At 35.9% G+C, this 26638-nt stretch overlaps 1 protein-coding gene across 1 annotated transcript in view; it reads right to left on the minus strand.

Moving 5' to 3' along the window:
• LUZP2 (leucine zipper protein 2) overlaps window positions 1–26638 on the minus strand; it is a 533028-nt gene that overhangs the window by 110017 nt on the left and 396373 nt on the right. Inside the window, exons 6-7 of the mRNA XM_069564962.1 lie at window positions 22376–22438; window positions 14054–14116 (exon numbers count right to left, since the gene is read on the minus strand). Coding sequence (XP_069421063.1) covers window positions 14054–14116; window positions 22376–22438 — 126 coding nt within the window. The remainder of the gene's footprint in view (window positions 1–14053; window positions 14117–22375; window positions 22439–26638) is intronic.

Raw genomic sequence — 26638 nt, forward strand, 5'->3', positions numbered from 1 at the left:
GCAGTCTATAAGACTGTGTTTGAGTACTACCAAACTCTTACAGATTAACATTAAAATCCAAGCAGTATGCAAATAGAAGGGCTCAGATAAGTGAAAATATTAAATATAAGATCACAGTTATCCACAATGCACCTAAAGTAAGAGCAAATGCAACACATGAAGAAAGGGGGAGTGTTATAATACTGAGTTAACACAGTTTCTGCTCAACTTGAAACAAAAAGAAAAATCCAGAGGACTAAATTCAGTATTATTATTTTAGAAGATTTTATAGATTTTAATGAATAAATTATCAGTATATCAGCTTATCAAATTTGTCCAAGATAAAAACCAAGCAAGAAACTGAATTATTTAAAGCAAAGGCTTCTTACACAAGTAATGAGATTAGATTAGAGACAACATCCATTTATTATTCCCATAAACAATACATTAAAGGCAGCTGGAAAGAAGACTATCATCTTCCCCATCTTTGTTCCAAGCAATGGTTAAGTGCGATTATATTAAGAAATTGCATCTAGTTCTTGGTCTCTACATTCATTTTTTAAAAATAAACTTATGTAAACCTTTATTAGGAAAAAAATGTATCCCAACAATTTCATTTTTAAAAAGCTTTATTCCTTTAGTACTTCATTGCTATATAAATACTTTAAAAATATGAGTTCTCTCTAGAATGTTCTGAAGATCCTTTTGCCTTTGTATATATGTGTGTGTGTGTATACACACACATTTGCCTAAAATGAAGAAAATAAACTAACTGTTCTTCTCCAGGCTTCCCAAACAACTCTAGATCATAAAGCTTTATATATTCTGGAGACTACAAAGTATGAAGGTTTGAGTTGAAAAGTTATGACATAATTCTTGAATGTGACTAAGAACATATATTTAACTTATATGCAGAGTACATCATGAGAAACACCGGGCTGGAAGAAGCACAAGCTGGAATTAAGATTGCCAGTAGAAATATCAATAACCTCAGATAAGCAGATGACTACACCCTTATGGCAGAAAGTGAAGAGGAACTAAAGAGCCTCTTGATAAAGTGAAAGAGGATAGTGAAAAAGTTGGCTTAAAGCTCAACATTCAGAAAACAAAGATCATGGCATCTGGTCCCATCACTTTACGGGAAATAGATGGGGAAACAATGTCAGATTTTATTTTGGGGGATTCCAAAATCACTGCAGATGGTGACTGCAGCCATGAAATTAAAAGACGCTTACTCCTTGGAAGGAAAGTTATGACCAACCTAGATAGCATATTCAAAAGCAGAGACGTTACTTTGCCAACAAAGGTCCATCTAGTCAAGGCTATGGTTTTTCCAGTAGTCATATATGGATGTGATAGTTGGACTGTCAAGAAAGCTGAGCTCCGAAGAATTGATGCTTTTGAACTGTGGTGTTGGAGAAGACTTTTGAGAGTCCCTCGGACTGCAAGGAGATCCAACCAGTCCATTCTAAAGGAAATGAGTCCTGGGTGTTCATTGGAAGGAGTGATGCTAAAGCTGAAACTCCAGTACTTTGGCCACCTCATGTGAAGAGTTGACGCATTGGAAAAGACCCTGATGCTGGGAGGGATTAGGGGCAGGAGGAGAAGGGGATGACAAAGAATGAGATGGCTGGATGGCATCACTGACTCGATGGACATGAGTCTGAGTGAACTCTGGGAATTAGTTTTGGACAGGGAGGCCTGGCGTGCTGTAATTCATGGGGTCGCAAAGAGTCAGAAACAACTGAGCAACTGAACTGAAGAACAGTATCTGTTTAGATTCTGAAAACGTGATCTGGTATTATCTTAAAAAATATATTTTCTTCTAGAAATAAAAGACAAAAACAATCATTGATAATGGAATGGTTGCAAGAAACTTTATAGAATTTCATATACAATCTCATTTGATCCTATTAAATAACTTTGAAGTGTGTGTATTGATCTTATCCACAGTTTACTGACAGGATTAATACCCAAAAAGGTTATGTGACTAATTAACCTTAATTTCCAGGCAAGAGAAAGATGCTTCCCTATAGTTCTGTTGGTAAAGAATCTGCATGCAGTGCAGGAGACCCCGGTTTGATTCCTGGGTTGGGAAGATACCCTGGCAAAGGGATCGGCTACCCACTCCAGTATTCTTGGGCTTCCCTTGTGGCTCAGCTGGTAAAGAATCTGCCTGCAATGTGGGAGACTTGGCTTTGATCCCTGAGTTGGGAAGATCCCCTGGAAAAAGGAAAGGCTACCCACTCCAGTATTCTGGCCTGCAGAATTCCATGGACTGTATATTCCATGGGGCTGCCAAGAGTCAGACACAACTGAGCGACTTTCACTTTCAAAGGAAAGAAATCATAAAGAACACAGATCCCCTGACTGCAAGCACGTACTCTTTTTGTCACATCAAGCTACATTCACTAAGGAAGAAAAAATACACAAAATAAATATTCAGAAGATGATGCTTAGGGTTGACATAAGTAAGACTTTTTACACATGGATTAGTCAAAATTGTAAACTAGTCTTAGCTGTGCTATTTTCTCTTTCTCTTGTAGCCTGCAAAGCACTCTTAGGCCCCATAGTAAGTGTTTCTTAATTGTGCCAAGTTTTATCTAACTTGCTGCAAGAAGCACTGAATAAGCTAAAAGATTTCACCCCAAATATTATATAATCATAGAGTTTCTACACATATATATCCCATATGGATTTTTCCAGCCTCAGGGAATTTTCATACTCTACTTCTAGAGGAGTGGCGTAGCAATGGTTGGGGCAGGATGGGAGGATATGCTAATCATGATTTCACAAAAAAGAAGATTATTGGTGGTTGCTGGAGGCAGTGGATGGGAGGTGGATGAAATAGGTAAAGGGGGCCAAATGGTACAAACTCCCAGTCATGAAAGTTATGGGGTTGCAATGCACAGCATGGTGACTATAGTTAGTGATACTGAATTGCATATTTAAAAGTTGTTAGGAGAATAAATCTTCCTTAAAAGATCTTATCACACACACAACTGCAATTATTTATGGTGATGGATATATACTAAACTTACTCTGCTGATCACTTTGTGGCATATACAAATATCAGATCACTATGTTGTACTCCTGAAACCAACATACTGTCATTTGTCAAGTATACCTCAAAAAGAAAAAAGGAAGAGATTACGTGATTGGGAAGAAAACTGAAAAATGTGTGCTAGCGACTGTAAATGTTGGCTTCTGATGATGTAGCATGGATTCTGAGCATTGAAATGAGTTTCGTTGCCTACTCAAATAATGCATCCCACTTCACCTTCCCAGGTTATTTCATCACTAGCAGTAAACTGAGTCCTACTCTTGGTTAAGAAACCACAAATGTTTTTCAGACTGAGAAACAATTACATCATATAATTAAATTCTCCTTCTGAAGGCCTCTTAGTGGTGAGGGCGTGAAGAATGGAAAGGGCAAATAGCGACAAAGAATAAGGAAGAAACCACAAGAGGAGACTGTGGGGGGGAAATACATTACTTTTTAGAATGATTTTGGCGTCTCTGTGGGAATCAGGTGTATAAAAAACTATACTTGAGTGTGAGAAGGGGATTCTTCAATAATCAGAATTCTGTAAGAAGGAAAACGCCTGCTTTGGAATGTTGTGAACCTTAATCACTGAATATTTACAACCAGAGTCAATGCCTCTAGGGATGTGTATGTGCGCTAAGTTGTGTCTGACTCTCTGTGACCTCATGGACTACAGCCTACCAGACTCCTCTGTCCATGGAATTTTTCCAGGCAAGAATATTAGAGTGGGTGGCCATTTCCTCCTCCAGGAGATCTTCCCAACCCAGGGATCGAACCCTTGTCTCCCCCATTGCAGGGAATCATTACATTAGGGATAATAGCCAATACTGGGCAAGAACTGGAGTTTGGTGTGTTACAGGATCCTTCTAATGTGAAGGTTCTATATTGCTGAAAATTTATGTAACAAGTTAATCTGATGTGTTTTTCAAATGGGGTTTGTTAAGTTAGAATGACAATAGTAGGGAAGAAGATACGGAAGAAGACTCCCAGTATGCACTGCTAACAGATTCTGCTCTTGCCTTCATAAGCAGCATATTCCTTTTATAAACTATGAAGTTTACGGAGAATTTTCCTATTTAAAATGATTCTAAATTGCTTCTGTTGCAGCAGCTTTCCATTCAATTACTTTCAGAGTAACTGCTTTCTTCTTTCTTATTATGCGTAGTTTAAGAAACATTCTAGTAACTGAGTAACAGCAGTGAAATGAAATGGAATGGAACGAAAAGTTAGGTTCACAAATGCGCTTCTTAAATGTCTCCTGCCAAGACAAAGGAGAACATCTAAATGTGTTACCAAATGAAGTACTCAAAAGAGAACAAAAATCTGCCCTTGTTTTCTAAAATTATGGTTGGCATCACCATTAAGATAAAGGATATAGAAAACAAGGCATTTAAAAACTGTATGATGCATGAAATTGCTGTGTGTTTTCTTCATTGTTCTCTTCATTTTATATTCAAAATAAAGAATTATGTTTAGCACAGATAGTATTGTAATTGCTTTCTATTTTAATTAGAGATGAAAAGCTATCTGGGGATGGCACATGTCCCTGAGCAGTATGCCTAATGCTCAAATTGACTCTATGAAAGGTTATAATTGCTAATCTATAATTTCAGAATTTAAGACAACTTCTGATCAGAAGCACATGTTGAACTTTTAGAGTACTCAGAAGAAACTGATGTCTCTCACTGGGAAAGAAAAAGTTTAAATGTACTTAAAATAGAAGCATTTAGGACCTAAAGAAAGGAGTGCAGCAATTGCTGACTGTTGTGCCTAGAACTGAAATAGCAGTCCCCCTGTCAAATGCCACCAAAAAAGGTGATTTTTCCCAAAGGTCTCATGATGGTGTCACTGTTCTATATATGATCCAAGCAGGGACCTGTGCCAAGTCAGCTGAACCTAGCAAAGACTGAGGGCCACTCACAGTGGGAGGACAGTTTGATAAACCCAGATATATATGCAAAATTATGGATAGAAGAAGAATGGGTAGCAAAGGTCAGCAGTTCAAGGCTCATTCTAATATCTTAGACCCAAGAAGAAATGTTCTAGGGCTGGTCTAAAGTTCGTTGTACTCACTTTGAATTTTTGCAGAAAGATTCACACTTATGCCTTATTCCCTAAATTCCTTAGCCTTTAGACCTTTTCTGTACAAAGACTTTGCAACACGTAATGGTTGTCCGTTTGCTACAATGGTAGGGCAACAGTGAGCAAATATTGCAGAGTCTCTTTCTAGAAACTGGAGACTGGCTACATGCAAAATAGTTAGAGCTCATTCAGGGATGGCAGATAGATACCAACTGTGACTAACTTTTAGGAGTTGCTTGGAATGAGAATGATGCCCAGACTAGATCTAAGCTCAGTGGAAAAGAACCCCATGAATCATTAGCAAGGGAAAAGATAGGCAGGCCCAGGGTATGGGGCGGGGACACACAAAGAGAGTCACTTTTTAAAATGTATTTACAGTACCTGGCTTAAGTCACTTAACGTGTTTTATTTTCCTATGTAAATTTTTTTCAAATTATGAATTAATGATAAAACATGATTAAAGTGGTAAAATTTAAAAATGTTAAAGTTATAAACATTTTATGAAAATAGTTTCTAACAGAATCATCAACCTGGCAGTTATAGAATACACCTGAGTTTTCTAATAAGTGAACAGAGTAAGAAAGAAAACACAGAAACTTGGAATAAGCACAGTATTCTCAATAACAGCCAGAGATGGCTCTGCTTATCACTGCCTAAACATGCTTAACACGGTAGAAGGTGAGGGCCAGGATGTAAAGCAATGGTTCCTAAATGGTTAAATTTTGGATATGTATAGATCATTTGATAATCTGATAAATTATATAAGCTCCTCTCCAAGAGAAATGCCATATGCAACTCTATAAGAATTATGAAAAAATTCTGAGGAATCAATATCGTCCTGAAATTCATCCACTGACTTTAAATCCCTTTGAAGTGTGAAGGAATCTTGGTCCAATGGGAAAAACTCACTTTGCTCAGTTCCTGACAGATAATGCATTCTCAACCAATGATTTTAGAGGACTGAATGAACTTGAAGTCTGGAACTTAGACTGAAGTTCTATAATCACAGAAGGAGTCACTTTATAAAGTTCTGCATTGGCTTCTTTTAAAGACCTGCACTTTTAGTGACTTTCAGTATTTGGAATATTTTCTACATTTTTGGAGAAAAATTAAAGTTTAGTAGACTTAAATTTGATATGACTTCTGCTAAGAAACATGCATATATTTAAAACATTTAAAACATGCATATATATTCCATTATCTGGTGAACAATAAGAAAATAAGTCAGGCTAGTTGGTTTTATGTTTTAAAGCATGGGGGAGGAGCAAGTCTGAAAAGTTGGGTTGATTTGGGCAAGGTCAATTAAATTTCTCCTTTTTTTTAAACCACAGAATATACTTTTAAAACAATACTGTAGTTTTAAAAACTAGTAGAGTAGATAATACGAATATAGGGAGTTAGAAAAGAATCTGCTGTTTCAAGCAATTGCCAATTCTAAACTGAAACCATCTTATTTTTATAATAATAATCCTTATATTTTCAAGCAAATGCATTGAATATTAGTTTCTGACAGATTATTTTTATGTTGACAAGTTATATTTCCATCTATGCATATTTGCCCTTTTAATGCTTTTAAAATTTAAAATATTTCTTACTTGGAGGGTAATTGCTTTACAATGTTGTGTTGGTTTCTGTCTTGCAATAAAGCAAATCAGTCATAATTATATATATATATCTCCTTGCTTTTGAGCCCCCCTCCCCCACATACCACCCTTCCAGGTTGTCACAGAGTGCCTAAGCTCCTTGCGTTATACAGCAACTTCCCACTATTTATTTATTTTATACATGTTTATATATATACTTATATATGTCAGTGCTAATTTCTTAAATTTGTACCATCCTCTCCTTCCCCCATTTTGTCCACAAGTCTGTTTTCTATGTGCCCTTTTAATCTTTGAGTATAGTAGAAAGTATTTCTGAAAAGTATAATCTATAAATCCCCCCAAGAATCAAAGCAGAAATGTAACTGTGAAAAATGTGACATAGTAGAGTCACAGGACTTAGATTAGAATAACACTCTGCCACTTACTAGTTCTATTATTTTGGACAAGTCTTTTACCTTCTCTTGGTCTTGTTTTTCTGATACACGATAAGGTGACAGCATCACATACCCTGAGTGATCACAGACTTATTTTGAGGCATGAGTGGATGGCATCACCAACTCAATGGACATGGGTTTGGGTGAACTCTGGGAGCTGGTGATGGACAGGGAGGCCTGGCGTGCTGCGGTTCATGGGGTCACAAAGAGTCGGACATGACTGAGCGACTGAACTGAACTGAGGAAACATCAATGTAAATTGTTTTGAAATGACCAAAATGACAACAACAAAAAGTAAGTATTGATAAATGAAATTAAATGGATTACATTTCAAAGTAAATGTTTAAATTGCCCAGAAATCATTTTTATGGCAAATTAAAATAGTAATTTTCATTTTATAATTTCTCAAGTTTTTTATTGCTTTATTGTATGTATTACTTAATTACTGCAATGAACTGAACTGTCTCCCCTAAACTCATGTTGAAAGCCTACCCCTCAATGTGACTATACTTGAAGATTGGACCTATAAGGAGGTCATTAAGGTTAAATGAGGTCATATGGGTGGGACCTTGATATTGCAGGATTAGTGTCCTTGTAAGGAGAGACACCAGAGAGCTTGTTAGCTCTCCTTCATGTGGGGACACAGGTTTCTAACAGAAACCTGTCAGACTTATCCCAGATTTTCCAGCCTTTAGACTGTGAGAAAATAAATTTCTGTTCTTAAGCCACCGGGTCCATGGTACTTTTTATGTCAGCCTCAGCAGACCAACATATTTACTTAAGCGTTAAGTCCTTCAGTTGTGTTCAACTCTTTGTGAACCCACGGACTGTAGCCCACCAGGATCCTCTGTCCATGAGATTCTCCAGGCAAGAATACTAGAGTGGGCAGTCATTCCCTTCTCCAGGACATCCTCCTGACCCACGGATCAGACCTGAGTCTCTTGCATTGCAGGTAGATTCTTTACTGTCTTACCACCAGAAGCCTCTTTCATTTATTCTAGTTTCCTTAATGAGAATGCCCAGGTCTCTGGATAGGTCTATAAAAGCCTTAAACACATTTTTTTTTTTCTTAATACACTGATGGGATAGGGAACTATGGTTAACAATGGGGTATTGCATTATTCAGCACTGCTGAGAGTAGATCTAAATCACTCTCTTATACACCCAGAAAAACTGTTAACTATATGAGGTGAAGGATGTTAGTTATTTTAATCTTGGTAATCACCCCACACTGTATATGTATATCAAATCACCATGTTGTATCCTTTAAATATATGTGATTATTTTTGTCAGCTATCCTCCATTCAAGTTAAAAATCCAAATCCAAAAATAATGTGTGTCAGGTATCAATGCATTAAATTTTTTCAATAACTTTAGTGAATTACTTTATAGTTGGATATGTGTTCAATAAAAACTATACCTTAAGTTAAAAATAAAACATTTTCCATCAAAGCATAACTTAAAATTGTAATACACATTTTTTGCCATAATACACAGTTTTAAAACTTTTCATTTTATGTTGTAGTATAGTTGATTAACAATGTTGTGTTAGTTTCAGGTATACATCAAAGTGATTCAGTTATACATATACATGTATCTATTGTTTTTCAAATTCTTTTCCCATTTAGGTTGTTAACTAATATTGAGCAGAGTTCCCTGTGCTAATAATCAACAGAAGGTCCCTGTTGGTTATCCATTTGAAATATAGCAGTGTGTGCATGTCAATTCCAAACTCCCTATCTCTTCCCTCCCTCCTCTTCTACCCGGTAACCTCAAGTGTGTTCTGTAAGTCTGTTTCTATTTTGTAAATAAAAGATACCTTTATAAATTATGTAAAAAAGCAGAATATATATAATCTATATATTATGATTATTAACATGTACATACATTAATCACAAAGCAGATATGCCTAATACAAAAGGAACTAAATAGCGATACAAAAAGAATATAGTATACAAATACTAAGTTAGAAAAAGTGAAAAAGAAAATAATTGTTAACTATTTTATAAACCCTATAGTACATATAGAAATTGAATATTAAAAAAAATGACACAGCACCTTTGGTTTGGGCTACTTAAAAAAATTCTTTCTTAAAATAATATTTATTTATTTAAATAAAAATTTCAAAATATTGAGTATGTTCCAAGTAATGGGTTTTAAGTGTTTTGGGTTTTTGTTTGTTTGGCCTTATACATTTAGACATGTTTTGAAATTTTTCTATAATAAGAAAATAATACTATCAAAATTTTAAAAATAGATATATGTAAAAGTAAAACAGAATAGCACAATGGAGTGTGGGTATTCCAGAGAATATCAACTCCAAATTGAATTAAGGAGGATAAAAAGTACTCAAGTCCTGGACAAATAATCCTCACTTCTTTCCTTAGTATAGAATGTTTACTGCTACTGGCTGCCTTCCTCAATCAAAAGCCAGCCCTCAAACATTAATAAGGACACTGAATTTATCAACCTACCTTGCAACTGTCATCACATTCCATTATTCTTAAAATTCATGTGCTTTAGTAGTAAGCACTGCTCCTTCAAATACTATCTTCACTAAAAACCATCAAATCTATTCAAAATTGAATAGATGCTCAGGAAACTACTTTCAGGGAAATAAAATATTCTACTACTTATCTCAAGATTCAGCAAGTTATTACCCAAAATATTTTGTGGACTCATTTGAATAAGTGCATAGATAGGTTCTGATCACAAAATTATAATGTTCCTACTATCTACTGCCCTGGCCTATATATTCATGTGCATGTACATATGTATGTATATTTTCATTAATTCAATTAACATGTTTATACAATATCTAAAATGTACACTGTTGATATAAAAGTAAGCAAATAAGATGATATAAATGTAAGCTGTCTCAAGATGAGTGAATGAGTACATTACGGCAGAAATTGTCTGGGTGGTTCTCGATTAATAATTAGGTTTCTTTACTTCTAAAAGAAGCAATTTTTCATAGTAGAAGTTGAAAACACTGAAGTCTCACTTTTATACACAGATGCACACCCAAGTTTGGGGAGACTTCTTAAAAATGTACTTCCTTTATAAAAATTATGACACTTAAGGACAAACGTTTCCCCCACACCCTTTCTCTGACTCTGTACACAGTCACATAGATCTTTAGACACTATCATTGTACAATGAGGAATTAAAGTTTAGAACAAGTCAGTTATCATGATATGAAAATGTCTGAAATACGGACAAACAATTCTGGGTCCTTGCTGACATAGTTTAGGTACTAAATAAGTTAATTTAGCTAAAAAATTGCCATGCTTCTAGACCTCCTGCTATTGGATGTAAAAAAAATCTAGAGATTAAATTGTTTGGGAAGAGAATAGGGGATGACATTCTAATTTATGCAACTTCATGGTCTATCCATACACAATTCACCTGATTTCATATATAAGTGTTCTTCTCAAATTGACATAAAATAATAAGGTTTACAAATAATGTCTCACATTTTCAACCAATCCTGATTTGGATAATTTCTGAAAGTTGATAAATTACTAATCTATATTTGAAAAAAGTGAAGCTGTTAGTCACTCAGTCATGCCTAACTCTTTGCAACCCTATGGACTGTAAACTGCCAGGCTCCTCTGTCCATGGAATTCTCCAGGCAAGAATACTGGAGTGGGTAGCCATTCCCTTCTCCAGGGAGTCTCTCTGACCCACAGATTGAGCCTGGGTCCCCTGCATTGTAGTCAGATTCTTTACAGTCTGAGTCACCAGGGAAGCCCAAAGAGCTGTCATAGAACAAAGAAGTAAATCATGGAAAGTTATTGGATCTCCTTATTCTTTTCTCCAAACTTTTCTATTATAACTCTTCAATTTGAGAATGGATATTCAACAAATTTTAAAAGCCTCATATGATCTTCTATCTTTACATAAATCTCCCAGCCTAATACTCCAAACTTATCAGCTCTAGGGAGCCTGGAATTCTTTTATTATATTCCTAATCTTATTATGACAAGCAAATCAAAGAACTAGACATTTCTTTGCAAATATGAACATGCACACACAGTTGTTTTGTTTTGTTTTTCCAATTTCAATTATTTGTTGTTGATGACTGCAAGAAGCTAAAGCTGAGCTGAATGTAACAGTCAAGATACCCTGAGCGCGAGCCTCAGAACATAGGCAAAACACTCTCCGACATAAATCACGGCAGGATCTTCTATGACCCACCTCCCAGAATACTGGAAATAAAAGCAAAAATAAACAAATGGGACCTAATTAAAATTAAAAGCTTCTGCACAACAAAGGAAACTATTAAGCAAGGTGAAAAGACAGCCTTCAGAATGGGAGAAAACAATAGCAAATGAAGCAACTGACAAACAACTAATCTCAAAAATATACAAGCAACTTATGCAGCTCAATTCCAGAAAAATAAATGACCCAATCAAAAAGTGGGCCAAAGAACTAAATAGACATTTCTCCAAAGAAGACATACGGATGGCTAACAAACATGAAAAGATGTTCAACATACTCATTATCAGAGAAATGCAAATCAAAACCACAATGAGGTACCATTTCACGCCAGTCAGAATGGCTGTGATCCAAAAGTATACAAGCAATAAATGCTGGAGAGGGTGTGGAGAACAGGGAACCCTCTTACACTGTTGGTGGGAATGCAACCTAGTACAGCCACTATGGAGAACAGTGTGGAGATTCCTTAAAAAACTGGAAATAGACCTGCCTTATGACCTAGCAATCCCACCGCTGGGCATACATATCGAGGAAACCAGAATTGAAAGAGACACGTGTACCCCAATGTTCATCGCAGCACTGTTTATAATAGCCAGGACATGGAAGCAACCTAGATGTCCATCAGCAGATGAATGGATAAGAAAGCTGTGGTACATGTACACAATGGAGTATTACTTACCCATTAAAAAGAATGCATTTGAATCCGTTCTAATGAGGTAGATGAAACTGGAGCCGATTATACAGAGTGAAGTAAACCAGAAAGAAAAACACCAATACAGTATACTAACGCATACATATGGAATTTAGAAAGACGGTAACGATAACCCTGTATGCAAGACAGCAAAAGAGACACAGATGTATAGAACAGTCTTTTGAGACTCTATGAGAGAGGGCGAGGGTGGGATGATTTGGGAGAATGGCATTGAAACATGTATAATATCATATAAGAAATGAATCGCCAGTCCAGGTTCAATGCAGGATACAGGATGCTTGGGGCTGATGCACTGGGATGACCCAGAGGGATGGTATGGGCAGGGAGGAGGGAGGGGGGTTCAGGATGGGGAACAAGTGTACACCCGTGGCAGATTCATGCTGATGTATGGCAAAACCAATACAATATTGTAAAGCAATTAGCCTACAATTAAAATAAATTTAAATTTAAAAAAAAGAAAGATTGAAGGTACACAGGAAAACATTAATACCTTGGATTTTCTACTTTTATCTATCATATACAATGAGCAGAGGGCTGAGAGTCAGAGAGCATTCATGAGAATTAATTCACATTTTCCTTGGTGTGCTAAAGAACATTTTGTTATAAAAGAGGTTAAAGGAATGACAGGAAGCATGTTTATGAATGACTAAATGGTAAAATATTCCCAGATTCATGACTTGCATGGAATAAGAATTTAATAAATATTGGTTCTCATGATAGGAACACCTTTGCATGACTCTAATCCCAAAGTAAATGTGTCAGAGAAAAGTGAGAAGTTATTTTTTACTGTTTTCATGAGAAAAACTAAAGAATTTTCCAAACACTAAATTACATGAAGAATTATCTCAAATTAAACCTGTAGATTGAAATGATCACTGTCGTGGAAACATTTTTGAAAAACAGATATTACACATAAATTAATTTACATTTACTTATTAAACAAAGTATTATTCCTAGTACTAAAAGCCTAATATTCTATTGTTCTACTGCATTTGGGAATGCAGGTGTACCACAAGCACAATTAAAGGCTCAGCTTCTCTGCTCAAGGGAGATAAAAGGAAGTATCTGTATTAGTTTCTTCTTGCTGCTATAACAAACTACTTTGATCTCAGTGACTTAAACAACACAACTAATTCTCTTAAGAATTTGCAAAGTTGGAAATTTGAAAGGAATTTTACGGAGCAACATCAATGTGTTGAAAGGGCTGTTTATCCCAGAGGCTATGTGGAAAAATCTTTTGCATTGTCTTTCCTTCTTCAACTTCTCCAAAGGTTACATAATTTTTTTTTTCACTTAAGCCATCCTGTATTACTCTTATTAAAAATGTGTGCAGAATACTCAGGATTTATCTAGATAACTTAGGATAATCTTCCTACCTCAAGATCCTTAACTTAAGGACATCTGCAAAGTCCCTTTTGCCATAAAATATCACATTCATGGGTTCTAGGGATTAGCAAGTAGATATATTTGGGAGGCATTAGTCAGTTAACCATAATCATAGTGTGTGATAGATGTCTACCTACAGTCTTGGAAAGTATAAATAATGAAAATCAATCAACCATGATTAAATATGAAGATTATAATAAAAAGACTAATGCAGGGATCTCTGAAAGTCAAGAATATAGGTCGCCAGTGAACCTGATCTCTCGAAAATTGTTCAAAATATGCTCACTGTAATGTAAGCATTCTGAAAGGCAGTATTCCTCAATGTTGAATTAAAGTAATTGAAGTTTACAAAGAGACTTTAAACACCTTGAAATGAAGTCTGCCTTTGATTAAGAATGTACCCAGGAAGCCATATCTATATTTATCTCCATTAATTAAGTAGGCAATAAAATGAAAGCACCTTCAATTCAGTCAAATATAACTCTAATTCCTGTGAAAACCTGGAAATTAAATTTAAGCTAAATAGTATTATAGGTAAGTCTAGGTATTGAACCAGTCAGTTGCAGGAAGTAGGGAGAAAGATGCTTACCTTAAATAATAAATCCTTCTTCCCATAACGAAGTTCCTTCAGCTGGGATTGAACTTTTTTTGACTGTAAGAACAAAAACATGAATTAGAGACTTAATTTCATTTACATTTTCAAATGTCAAGATTAAAATTCCTTTAACTGCACAAGAATGAACTTTGCAGCCAAACAAACAACAAAAAAAAAGAGTTCAATTAGTCTAGAAGTGAAAGAGAAAAGCTTAATTTCTGCTTTGGGAGTCAGACATCCAGCTATTCTAGGCAGGAAGAAAAAACCGAAACCTGTTCAAAAAACTGTACTGTTTAAAAGGTAATATTTAAAGAAAGTGGCTTATTGTTCTTCTCTTCAACCCTCCCCTGCAAAATTCACACACACAGAATGAATCACCTAAGCACACCCACTGAAAGATGAACTCCCAATATGCTACTGGAGATCAATGGAGAAATAACTCCAGAAAGAATGAAGAGACGGACCCAAAGAAAAAACAACACTGAGATGTTGATGTGACTGGTGGTGGAAGTAAAAAGTCTGATGCTCTAAGAACAATATTACATAGAAACCTGGAATGTTAGGTCCATGAATCAAGGTAAATTGGAATTGGTCAAACAGGAGATGGCAAGAGTGAACATCAACACTTTCGGAACCAGTGAACTAAAATGGAGAGGAACAGGAGAATTTAAATCAGGTGACCATTATATCTATTACTGTGGGCAAGAATCCCTTATAAGAAATGGAGTAACTTTCATAGTCAACAAGAGAGTCCAAAATTCAGTTCTTGGATGCAGTCTCAAAAATGACAGAAATCTCTGTTGGTTTCCAAGGTAAACCATTCAATAATACAGTAAGACAAGTCTATGCCCCAATCAGTAATGCTGAAGAAGCTGAAGTCGAACAGTTCTATAAGGACTTACAAGACCTTCTAGAACTAATACGCAAAAAAGATCTCCTTTTCATTATAGGGGACTGGAATGCAAAAGTAGGAAGTCAAGAGATACCTGGAGTAACAGGCAAACTTGGCCTGAAGTACAAAATGAAGCAGGGCAAAGGCAAACAGTTTTGCCAAGAAAACACACTGGTCATAGCAAACACCTTCTTCCAAAAACACAAGAGAAGACTCTACGCATGGACATCACCAGATGGTCAATACTGAAATCAGATTGATTATATTCTTTGCAGTCAAAGATGGAAGCACTATATAGTCAGCAAAAACAAGACCAGGAGCTGACTGTGGTTCAGATCATAAACTCCCTACTGCCAAATTCAGACTTAAATTGAAGAAAGTAGGGAAAACCACTAGACCACTCAGGTATGACCTAAATAAAATCTCTTACGATTATACAGTGAAACTGAGAAATAGATTCAAGGGTTTAGATATGATAGACAGAGTACCTGAAGAACTATGGATGGAGGTGGAGACATTGTACAAGAGGCAGAGATCAAGACCATCCCCAAGAAAAAGAAATGCAAAAAGGCAAAATGGTTGTCTGAGGAGGACTTACAAATAGTTGAGAAAAGAAGAGAAGCTAAAGGCAAAGGAGAAAAGGAAAGATATACCTATTTGAACGCAGAGTTCCAAAGAATAGCAAGGACAGATAAGAAAGCCTTCCTCAGGGATCAGTGCAAAGAAATAGAGGAAAACAATAGAAGGGGAAAGACTAGAGATCTCTTCATGAAAATTAGAGATACCAAGGGAACACTTCATGCAAAGATGGGCAAAATAAGTGACAGAAATGGTAGGGACCTAACAGAAGCAGAAGATATTAAGAAGAGGTGGTAAGAATACACAGAAGAACTATACAAAAAAGGTCTTCATAACCCAGGTAACCATGATGGTATGATCACCCACATAGTGCCAGACATCCTGGAATGTGAAGAAATGAACCTTAGGAAGCATCACTATGAAAAAAGCTAGTGAAGGTGACAGAATTTCAGTTGAACTATTTCAAATTCTAAAAGATGCTGCTGTAAAAGTGCTACACTCAATAATACCTGCAAATTTGGAAAACTCAGCAGTGGCCACAGGACTGGAAAACATCAGTTTTCATTCCAATCACAAAGAAAAGCAATGCGAAAGATTGTTCAAACTACCACACAATTGCACTCATCTCACACACTATCAAAGCAATGCTCAAAATTCTCCAAGCCAGGCTTCAACATAAGATGATCCATAAAATTCCAGATGTTTAAGCTGGATTTGGAAAAGGCAGAGGAACCAGAGATCAAACTGCCAACATCCGTTGGATCATCAAGAAAGCAAGAAAATTCCAGAAAAATATCTACTTCTGCTCTATTGACTACACCAAAGCCTTTGACTGTGTGGATCACAACAAACTGTGGAAAAGTCTTCAAGAGATGGGAATACCAGCCCACCTGACCTCCTGAGAAATCTGTGTGAAGGTCAAGAAGTAACAGTTGGAACTGGACATGAAACAGTGAACTGGTTCCAATTGGGAAGGAGCATGTCAAGGCTATATACTGTCACTCTGCTTATTTAACTTATATGCAGAGTACATCATGCAAAATGCCAGGCTGGATGAAGCACAAGCTGGAATCAAGATTGCTGGGAGAAATATTAATAACCTCAAATATGCAGATGACACCACCCTTATGGCAGAAAGTGAAGAAGAAGTAAAGAGCCTCTTGATGAAAGTGAAAGAGCAGAGTGAAAAAGTTGGCTTAAAACTCAACATTCAGAAAACTAAGATCATAGCATCTGGCTCCATCACTTCATGGCAAATAGATGCAGAAACAATGGAAAACAGTGAAAGACTTCATTTTGGGGGCTCCAAAATCACTGCAGATGTTGACTGCAGCCATGAAATTAAAAGACACTTGCTCCTTGGAGGAAAAGCTATAAACAAACTAGACAGTATGTTAAAAAGCAGAGACATTACTTTGCCGATTAAGGTGCATCTAGTCAAAGCTAATGTTTTTCCAGTAGTTGTGTATGGATGTGAGAGTTGGACTGTAAAGAAAGCTTAGTGCTGAAGAATTGATGTTTTTCAACTGTGGTATTGGAGAAGACTCTTGAGATTCCCCTGGACTGCAAGGAGATCAAGCCAGTCAGTCCTAAAGGAAATCAGTCCTGAATATTCATTGGAAGGACTGATAATGAGGCTGAAGCTCCAATACTCTGGCCACCTGATGGGAAGCACTGACTCACTGGAAAAGACCCAGATGCTGGGAAAGATTTAAGGTAGGAAGAAAAGGGGATGCCAGAGGATGAGATGGTTGGATATTATCACTGACTCAAGGGACATGAGTTTAAGCAAGCTCTGGGAGTTGGTGATGGATAGGGAAGCTTGGCATGCTGCAATCCATGGGGTCACAAAGAGTCAGACATGACTGAGACTGAACTGAACTGAGGCATATCTATACATATACCTGCAGATATGTATTGCTCAGTTTTACTGCTTATTTTTATTTTATAAATTGTTAAAGATTAAATAAACATGAGTTTCATTTGACAGTCAAGTTTATATTTAGGTTATATATTGAATATAAAGGGGAGGTAGCAGGCAAATGTTTCAGGAGGTGAGGGAAGTTGCTAGAATGCTAAGAAGTTAAGGTGAACAGTGTTTGTTAAGATAATAAACAGTGTTTATTAGAATAATGCTTTTTATGAGGACTATTACAAACAAAAAAGTGTTTGTAAGAAAGACATATCTCCCAGCAGATATGTTTGTCTACTGTTTGGAAGACATTCTGGTGAGCTACAGATGGCTGATTAAGCATTCCTATTTTTCCAGAGCAGACCCAATTTCAAACATTCTAACATTAGGACCTCAATCATTTGTCTTTCTACATCTAAGATTATAGGTTCTGATTCTTCAGCAGGATTAAAAAGAATATATGCAAATAGATTATCACAGTTACATGAAGTGATATTTGAAAAATAGGTTAGTGGGAATGCAAAATGCTATAGTCATTCTGGGAAACTGGTTGATAGTTTCTTATAAAATAGACAAATTCTTTGTAGGTATTCATGCAAGAGAAATGATAATATATACATAAATGCTTATAGTATCTTTATCCATAAGAGTCAAAAGCTGGAAATAACCCACATGTCCCTTAAGTGGTGAATAGTAAACAAATTATCATAGATCCATGAAATGGAATACTAAAAAAGAGTGAGCCATGTTTTAAATAAAGTCTGAAATATATAACAATATGGGTGGATTTCTAATGTCTTATACTATGTAGTCACCAAAAAAAGCTTTATTTTGTATAACACCATATATAGGATATCCTAGAAAAGACAAAAGACTAGGGATGTAAATCAGGTTACTAGTTGACATGGGCTGGGGGGAGGGGTTGATGGTAGAGATTATACAATATCAAGTGGGAGGTTTAGTTGTTTTTTTGTTTAGTCACTAAGTCTTGTCTGACTTTTTTATGACCCCATGGACTGTAGCCCACCGGGCTCCTCTGTCCAAGGGATTTCCCAGGCAAGAATACTGGCTGCTGCTGCTGCTAAGTCACTTCAGTCATGTCCGACTCTGTGCCACCCCACAGACGGCAGCCTGCCAGGCTCCTCTGTCCTTGGGATTCTCCAGGCAAGAATACTGGAGTGGGTTGCCATTTCCTTCTCCAGGGGGTCTTCCCGACTCAGGGACTGAACTTATTGTATTGCAGGCAGGTTCTCTATCACTGAGCTATGAAGGAAGCCCCTAACTTCCAAAAGAAAAGAAACAAAAGCAAAAATAAACAAATGGGACCTAATTAAACTTAAGTTTTGCACAGCAAAAGAAACCATCCATGAAATTATAAGACATGAAACGATGCTTAACATTGCTAATTATCAAGAACATGCAAATCAAAACCATAAACAGATATCACCTCACATCTGTCAGAATGGTTATCATCAAAAAGTCTACAAATAACAAATGTTGTTAAGGATGTGGAGAAGAAAGAACCCAAGTAGATGTTGCTGGTGCTTTAAGTTGGTGCGACCACTACAGAAAACAGTATGGGAGTTACTCATATGACTAAGAACACTAATTCTAAAAGATACATCTTCCTAAATGTTTATAGAAGCATTGCTTCAATAGCCAAGATATGGAAGCAACCTAAGTGTCCTTCAAAGATGAATGGATAAAAAGGATGTTGGTATAAATATATACAATGAAAGTCAGACAGAGAAAGACACAGTCTATGTTACCTCTTATATGTGGAACCAAAAAAACCTAAAACAAATAAATCCAAAAAAGAAAAAACAGACTCACAGGTATAGAGGACAAACTAGTGGTTACCAACAGGGAAGGGGTGATGGGGAGGGGCAAGGCAGGTATATAGGATTAAGATATACATGCTATCATGTATAAAATAAATTAATTATCAAGGATATATTGTATAGCACAAGCAAATATAGCCATTATTAAATAAAATATAAAACACTGAATGCCTATGTTATACACCTGAAACTAATAAAAATCAATTATACCTCAATAAAATAAGAGAATAGGATAAATCAAGTACACATTCAGTTTAGATGAAGGATTTAATACAGTCTTAATTTTTTGACTTTTTTTTCTACTTAGCTTTCAAAATTCTGCAATGAAATGGTTGTCAAATTTTAATGTACACAAGAATTACCTGAAGGGCTTCTTAAACCACAGATTAAGTCAGTGAAACTACTCTATATGATACTGTAAGGGTGGATATATGTCATATATTTGTCAAAATCTATAGAATGTACACCACCAAGAACGAACCCTAAACTAAACTAGAGACTATGGATGATAATCATGAATCAGTGTAGTTTCATTGATTATAAAAGATTTACCATTCTGGTGGAGGATGTTGATAATGGTGGAGGTTATGTGTGGGGGCAGGAGTATATGCGAACTCTGAACTTTCTGCTCTTTTCTGCCTAAAATGTCTCTAAAAAATAAAGCCTATTTAAAAACCAAAAAATAAAAGTAGCTGGCCATAGTACCTAGTAAATTACATGATCCTCATGGAATTACTATATCCTAGTAAACAGTGCTGATATGAAAATCATTTTTAATAAGTATATTCCACTTATATATTTGAAATATTGTACTTTTCTAAGCATTTACTGAATGCTTATAAGTCTTTCAGTTATCAAACTGCAACTGTTATTCAGTTTACTTTTATATTCAGAATGTTTCCAACCATGCAAAGTATTTTAGTTGGCAAAATGGGGGACTGTGTTATGATGGTGTTATAATTACTAACTCATCATCTAATGGTGAGAGCATCATTAGTTAGAGTAGAATCTTGAAAATGTTGTAAATGGCACACCCTTGAAAGGTTCAAATATTAGAAACAATTCTTCACAGACATTCCTTTCAGGAGCCAACTGCATTGATCTGTTGAATTAAGAAAATGAAACCTCTAGGAATTCATAAATAAGGATGCAGAAATAATATGTCCTCTAAGAAGCTAAGATGAAGAAAATATATGAGTCTTTCTTGAACTAAGGGGCTAAAAACTATAGGTAGACCTAGGTCATCATTGTTGTTTCTTCATTCCTCCGTTTGTTTCTAAACACCACATACCCCTTCTCCTAGGTCCACCTCTTTTTCATGTACATGGATGTTGTGTGAACTCTGGGAACATGTAAATTATCACAGAATATAGCTTCAATTCAGATGGTCCTTATTCAAAACAGCTCTACTTGCTTACCCTCTTAAGGGTAATATTCAGAAACTGCACACTAGATATGCCATATGCCTAGAAATTTAGCAAATATAAACAATATGAGAGTCTATTGATATCCAAATAGAAAAATACAATGGAGAAAATAAAATACATAGGTTTATATCTATATGCCATTCAGTTTGATTTTTTTCATTTATGGGGCATCAACCTTTCAATTTCAATGTTTTTAACAGCTCTATTCATTTCATATATAATATTATTATAAAGACATTAGAAGTGGATAATCATATTGCATGCTAGACTCTCAATAGTGACTTATACATGTCCACCAAGGAGTATTCTCACCTTTTTTAATTAAAAAACTCCAAATTCTGCATGAGCACATGAACACCAACCTAATGGCCTTTTCCACGTTCCTACAAGTTAGCTAGGCTTGTGACCTAGTTCTGGCAAATAGGATACAAGGACATATGTGCCATTACTTTCTAGATAGACTCCTAAAGAGCAATGCTTGTGAGTCACAAGGTAATATTTCCTGTTCCTTCTGCTAGAAGGTGATAATATCAGGGCATAGCTTTTGGAATAAGAGGTAGCTCCATATTTAGGAGACGGTAGAAGCTGTTCACCATCTCTGTGCCTTGCTTCTAATCTGCTACGGGGAAAGGGATAAACTTGTGTTAGACTGTTTTTGTTCTACCTAAACCTGTCTCCTCCCCCCTTCCTTTCACAAGTATCTGGTTTTCACTGAAGACTAACATGCCTGGGCCTTATCATTCACAGGCTTTTCCATCATTATTATTATTATTATTTTGCACAATGAGTCTTTTTGTATGCTCCTTTGAGGCTCCACTTAAGTGCAATCTCCTCTCCTTGAAGTATCACTTACTATGGCACTATTTCTACTCTCTCTTTACTGTCACTAAGGATTACTGACTGTGAGCTATGTTTCTACAACATTACAGATTCATTTGGAAGATCAGGAAAAGAAAAAAATAGATTTTAATTAAACCTGGATTAAACAGAATGATGTTTTCCCCCACTTAGGGGGCAATATTGTATGAGACAATCTTTTTGTCCATCAAATAGAACCAGTTAATTTATTTGTTTCTTCCATTTTATGTTCAGTCCTAGAATCCTCATTTTGCCACTCTAGTCTCCAACAGGTATAGACATCACATTGTTAATGTTGTTGTTTAGTCCTAAGTTATGTCCAGCTCTTTGTGACCCCATGGACTGTAGGCTGCCAGGTTCCTCTGTCCATGGCATTCCCCAGACAGGAACAATGGAGTGGGTTGTCATTCCCTTCTCCAGGGGATCTTTTAGATCCAGGGACTGAACCCGCCTCTCATGCACTGGCAGGAGGATTCTTTATCACCACATAGAGGGCACCAAAAGTGAAAACTTAATGGACTTCCAGGTGTTTGCTAGTAAGGAACTCTTAATAATCCAGGGAAGGAATCCAGAATATCACTTAGGAAAGCAACACTTAAGTGGCTTAACATTTTTTCTATTTGGTGATGAAATGTTAAAATATCCAAAATACCTAGAAGTTTAAAATGTGTTTTTATTTTCTTATTCCAATGTTTGCAGTTATGTTTTAAGGGAACAGAGTCACCAGATGTCTGGGTTAAAAAAAAAAATCTGGCACTAATACTGTATCTATTCACTTGAAGCTTTAAGAAAGGAAAACATACTCACCTCTTCTGCATGCAGGCCACATAGCTTGTTTCCAAACAACAGTTTGTGTTTCAAGCTTTTATTCTAAGGAAAGAAACATAGTTTTATTGCTAAGAAGTTATAAAATATTAACAATTTCTTTAAATTATGTCAGCAGTGCTTCTGTTTTGTTCACAGATGTCTTTCATGATATGAGATGTAGCTGATTTGCATAAATTGAGTAGAATCTGTACTATAAAAGATTGTTTTTTTATTCAACAAAAATTGATGGATTTGATGTATTGGCATTAACACCGTCATTAGAAAATATCACCTTTCTTTGGTCTTACATTTAAATCTGTTTATTGTATTTATGTATGCTGTTTTCTAAAATAATTTTAGTTTCAAATTTGTAACTGCTACTAGTTTCTGAAAGCACTCTCTAAACAGCAAGCATTTATTTCTACCATCATCTGGATGCGTGTCACCTTGGAATCTAGTTTAATACAGTCACGGATGCACTAGGACCTGAATTTCCTTTAAACATTGTGGTTTTAGAGTCCTCATGTTTCTGATACCTGTGCATTGCACTCAAGGGCATTTAGACGCTCAGAAGCCATTTCTTCTTCCAGGCCTCATAAGAGTACTCTATCTGCTGGACTTGACCTAGATTCATAGACAAGGCTTGTTACTTTAGAAATGGAGGCACAGTGTTAGCCATCTGAATCTAAACCCTCACAGTGTCAATTACATCTCCCTCGTGACACTCAGGCTGTTTTTCTTTGTCCCATAACTGAGTATCTATTCTTCTTTTAGACAGGAAGGATAAAGAGAGCAGAAACTCGGTAAAAACTTACAGGATTTAGACCTTATACTGTCTCTACAGTAGCAAACAATGTAATGGCAAGGATATCTCATACATAACTACTCTAAAGAGAGTCAATTTGATGAGCATCACAAGCAAATCGAACTAAATGTATGCAGTGTGCGTAACTCAATGAACGAATACATCAAATTTAAGACTTCTTCACACACAATTCCCACCTGATTATGAACATCATTTCCTATTTTATTTTCCTGTCATGCAGAGAGTGGTTATAGCTCCCTCAGTTGGAAAGAACCCTTTGTCTAACTTTTCCTCTTCAGGTACAAGTTGAAACTCTAAAAAACGTATTTAGAATTTAAATACCATGAATTTTTTTATACAAATGAGGAATTATCTTGATTCATTTAGTAATGGGATTCTTTTTTTTGCAAATATCTGTACTCTTCATACAGCAAAACACAAGATTAAGGTTTTTAAAGTCTTTAATGTATAGTATTCCTGTATCTAAAAGCTCATAAACTACAGTAAAGAGACACATACTTATATTTTAACTCCACAGTATTGCTCAGTTTCTAGGTTAAAAATTACCCTTGTTTTCCTACTGTACATGTCTTTTTATGATATTTTTGACACAGGGGATCTTAAATTTTTTTTATTAAATTGTGTATTTTTCTTTTTTGATTTCTCTGTTTTTAAATATAAGGTATATATCTTCAGTATGTCTAGAGATTTGTTGTTCACTTAGATTTTCATCATTCTAAGGCTAGAGGTCTTTAGTAGAAACATTGGTAAAATTCACTGTTAATTTTCTGGTTCAATAATTATAGTATCACTATCGGTTGTTATATTAGAGGTTTGGGGGAAAGGTACATGAGAACATTCTATATTAATTTGCTACTCAATGTTTGTAATGTCTTTTTAGATCTGCATTAGCAGATTTTAGATTTTTAACCTGCTTTAGCACAAGCAACAAGTGGGACTGCGTCAAACTAAATAACTTCTGTACAGCAAAAGAAACCATCAAAAAGTAAAAATAAAACCTATGAAATGGCAAAAAAAAGGTGCTAATAATATATCTGATAAGGAGTTAATATTCAAAATATGTAAAGAACTCATACAATACAACAGCAAACAACCAAATAACCTAATTTGAAAAACTGGACAAAGAACATAAATAGACACTTCTCCAAGAAGATATACAAAAGGCCAACAGGTATATGAGATTATCCTCAACATCACTAGTCATTAGGGAAAAGCAGATTGAAACAACAAGGTATTGTTTCATGCTTGTTGGAATGGCCATCATCAAAAGACAAAAGATAACAAATGCTGGCACAAATGCAAAGAAAAGGGAACCTTTGCACTGCTGGTGAGACTGTAAACTGCTACAGCCACTATGAAAAACAGTACAGAGGATCCTCAAAACATTAAAACAGAACTACCTTATGATCCAACGATTCTACTTCCACCAAAGAAAAAACTAACTTGGAAAAGTATCGGTACCCCCACGTTAACAGCAGAATTATTTATAATTCTGGACCTGCAAACAACCTAAGTGCCCACTGGTGGATGGACAGACAGAGAAGTCGTGGTATATGTGTGAGTGTATGTGTGTATATATGTGTGTGTGTGTGTGTGTGTGTGTGTGATTAAAAAGAAGAAATGCTTGTCATTTTTGAAAACATGGGCAAAATCTGAAATGAGGTATGTCAGATAGAGAAACTAAAGACCAACCAACCAAACTTGCAGAAAAAGAGATCAAACTCATGGTTACCAGAAGTGGAGGGGAGAAGGAGGAGGAATTAGAGAAAGATGGTCAAGAGGCAGAAATCTGAAATTATGAGTAAATATTATATGTAGTAGGAACGTAAAGCACAGCATGATACCTGCAGCTAACTCTGATGGATGACATACAGAAAAAATATTGAGAGAAAACCCAAAGAGGGCTGATCACAAGGAAAATGTTTTCCCTTTGATCTTTCTTTTCTTTTTACTATATCTATATGAGAAGATGGATGCTTGCTGAACCTACTGTGATAATCATTTCACAATACACATAAAGTAAACCATCATGATGTACTCCTTGAACTTATACAGTGATATGTGTCAATTAATTTTCAACAAAACTGGGAACATTTACTTCAAAATAAAAAGTTAAAATATCTAAAAAATAGGAATATTAAATAAACAAATGAAATTGAGACAAGCTGAGTGAAGGACATCTAAGGCCTTATGTGTTAATATCCACACATGAGTAAATTTATTAGAAAGGATAATAAAGCTAATATATTTCTACTTAAAAATTTTACCATACTATTTAAAATTTTCATCTTCACTGAAAGATTTTACCCCCTTTTTTCCTTTTTTTCTTCCTTCCTTTCTTTTGATTTTTTTTTATTTCATTTGTTCATTTCTATGAACATTTCTTTCAATGTTCAATTCTAAAGTGATACAGCAGTGAATATTTCTTTTCAAACATGTGTGATAGACTTGGACAATGCAACTATATTAGCACAAGGAAGACTGTCCCACATGGATATCCTGTGGCCATCCCCCAAATGAGCAATGATTATGATGTGTATCCACAGTCTGCTCTGGCAGTTGATAATTCTGGGCAACCATGCAAATAATATGTTTCCACTAAGATAAATATCATTTCCAGAGCTTAAGAACTAGACTATTTCACTATTTTGAAATAAATCCAGAACTGAGGATAATCAATTTTAATCACCCATAATGGGGCCAATTGGGGGATGAAAGTAAGACTTGCAAGACCCATACTGAGATTTTTCTTAAATGACATATTTTTCAAAAACACAGATGGCGCAGAGCACTGAAGAGGGAACACTGACTCCCAGAAAATTCGCTGACTTAACCTTTTCATTCAGTGCTGGTGATCACCCCTCTTTAATCTCTGAAAGTATTAAGACTTTCTATTTCTATTAGTCATGTGCAGATGTGAGAGTTGAACCATAAAGAATGCTAAGCACCAAAGAATTGGTGCTTTTGAATTGTGGTGCTGGAGAAGAATCCCGAGAGTCCCTTAGACAGCAAGGAAATCAAACTAGTCAATCCTAAAGGAAATCAATCCTAAATATTCACTGGAAGGACCGATGCTGATGCTGCAATACTTTGGCCGCCTGATGTGAAGAGCCAACTCATTGGAAGAAACCCTGATGCTGGGAAAGATGGAAGGCAAAAAGAGAAGGGGGCAGCAGCAATGACTCAATGGACATGAGTTTGAGCAGTCTCTGGTAGACAGTGGAAGACAGAGGAGCCTGGCATGCTGCCGTCCATGGGATCTCAAAGAGGTGGACATGAATGAGTAACCGAACAACAACAAATCATTCAGGCATTAAGAACATACTCTTTACAATTTTGTAATCAGACATGTAGCATTTTATCTACCCTCTAAATGACGGATCTCATCCCTATCAAATTGGATGATGCTTTCAGAAGGCCTAAAATAACAACTTAAC

Source organism: Ovis canadensis, chromosome 21 (genome assembly GCF_042477335.2).
Source record: "Ovis canadensis isolate MfBH-ARS-UI-01 breed Bighorn chromosome 21, ARS-UI_OviCan_v2, whole genome shotgun sequence".
NCBI lineage: Eukaryota > Metazoa > Chordata > Mammalia > Artiodactyla > Bovidae > Ovis > Ovis canadensis.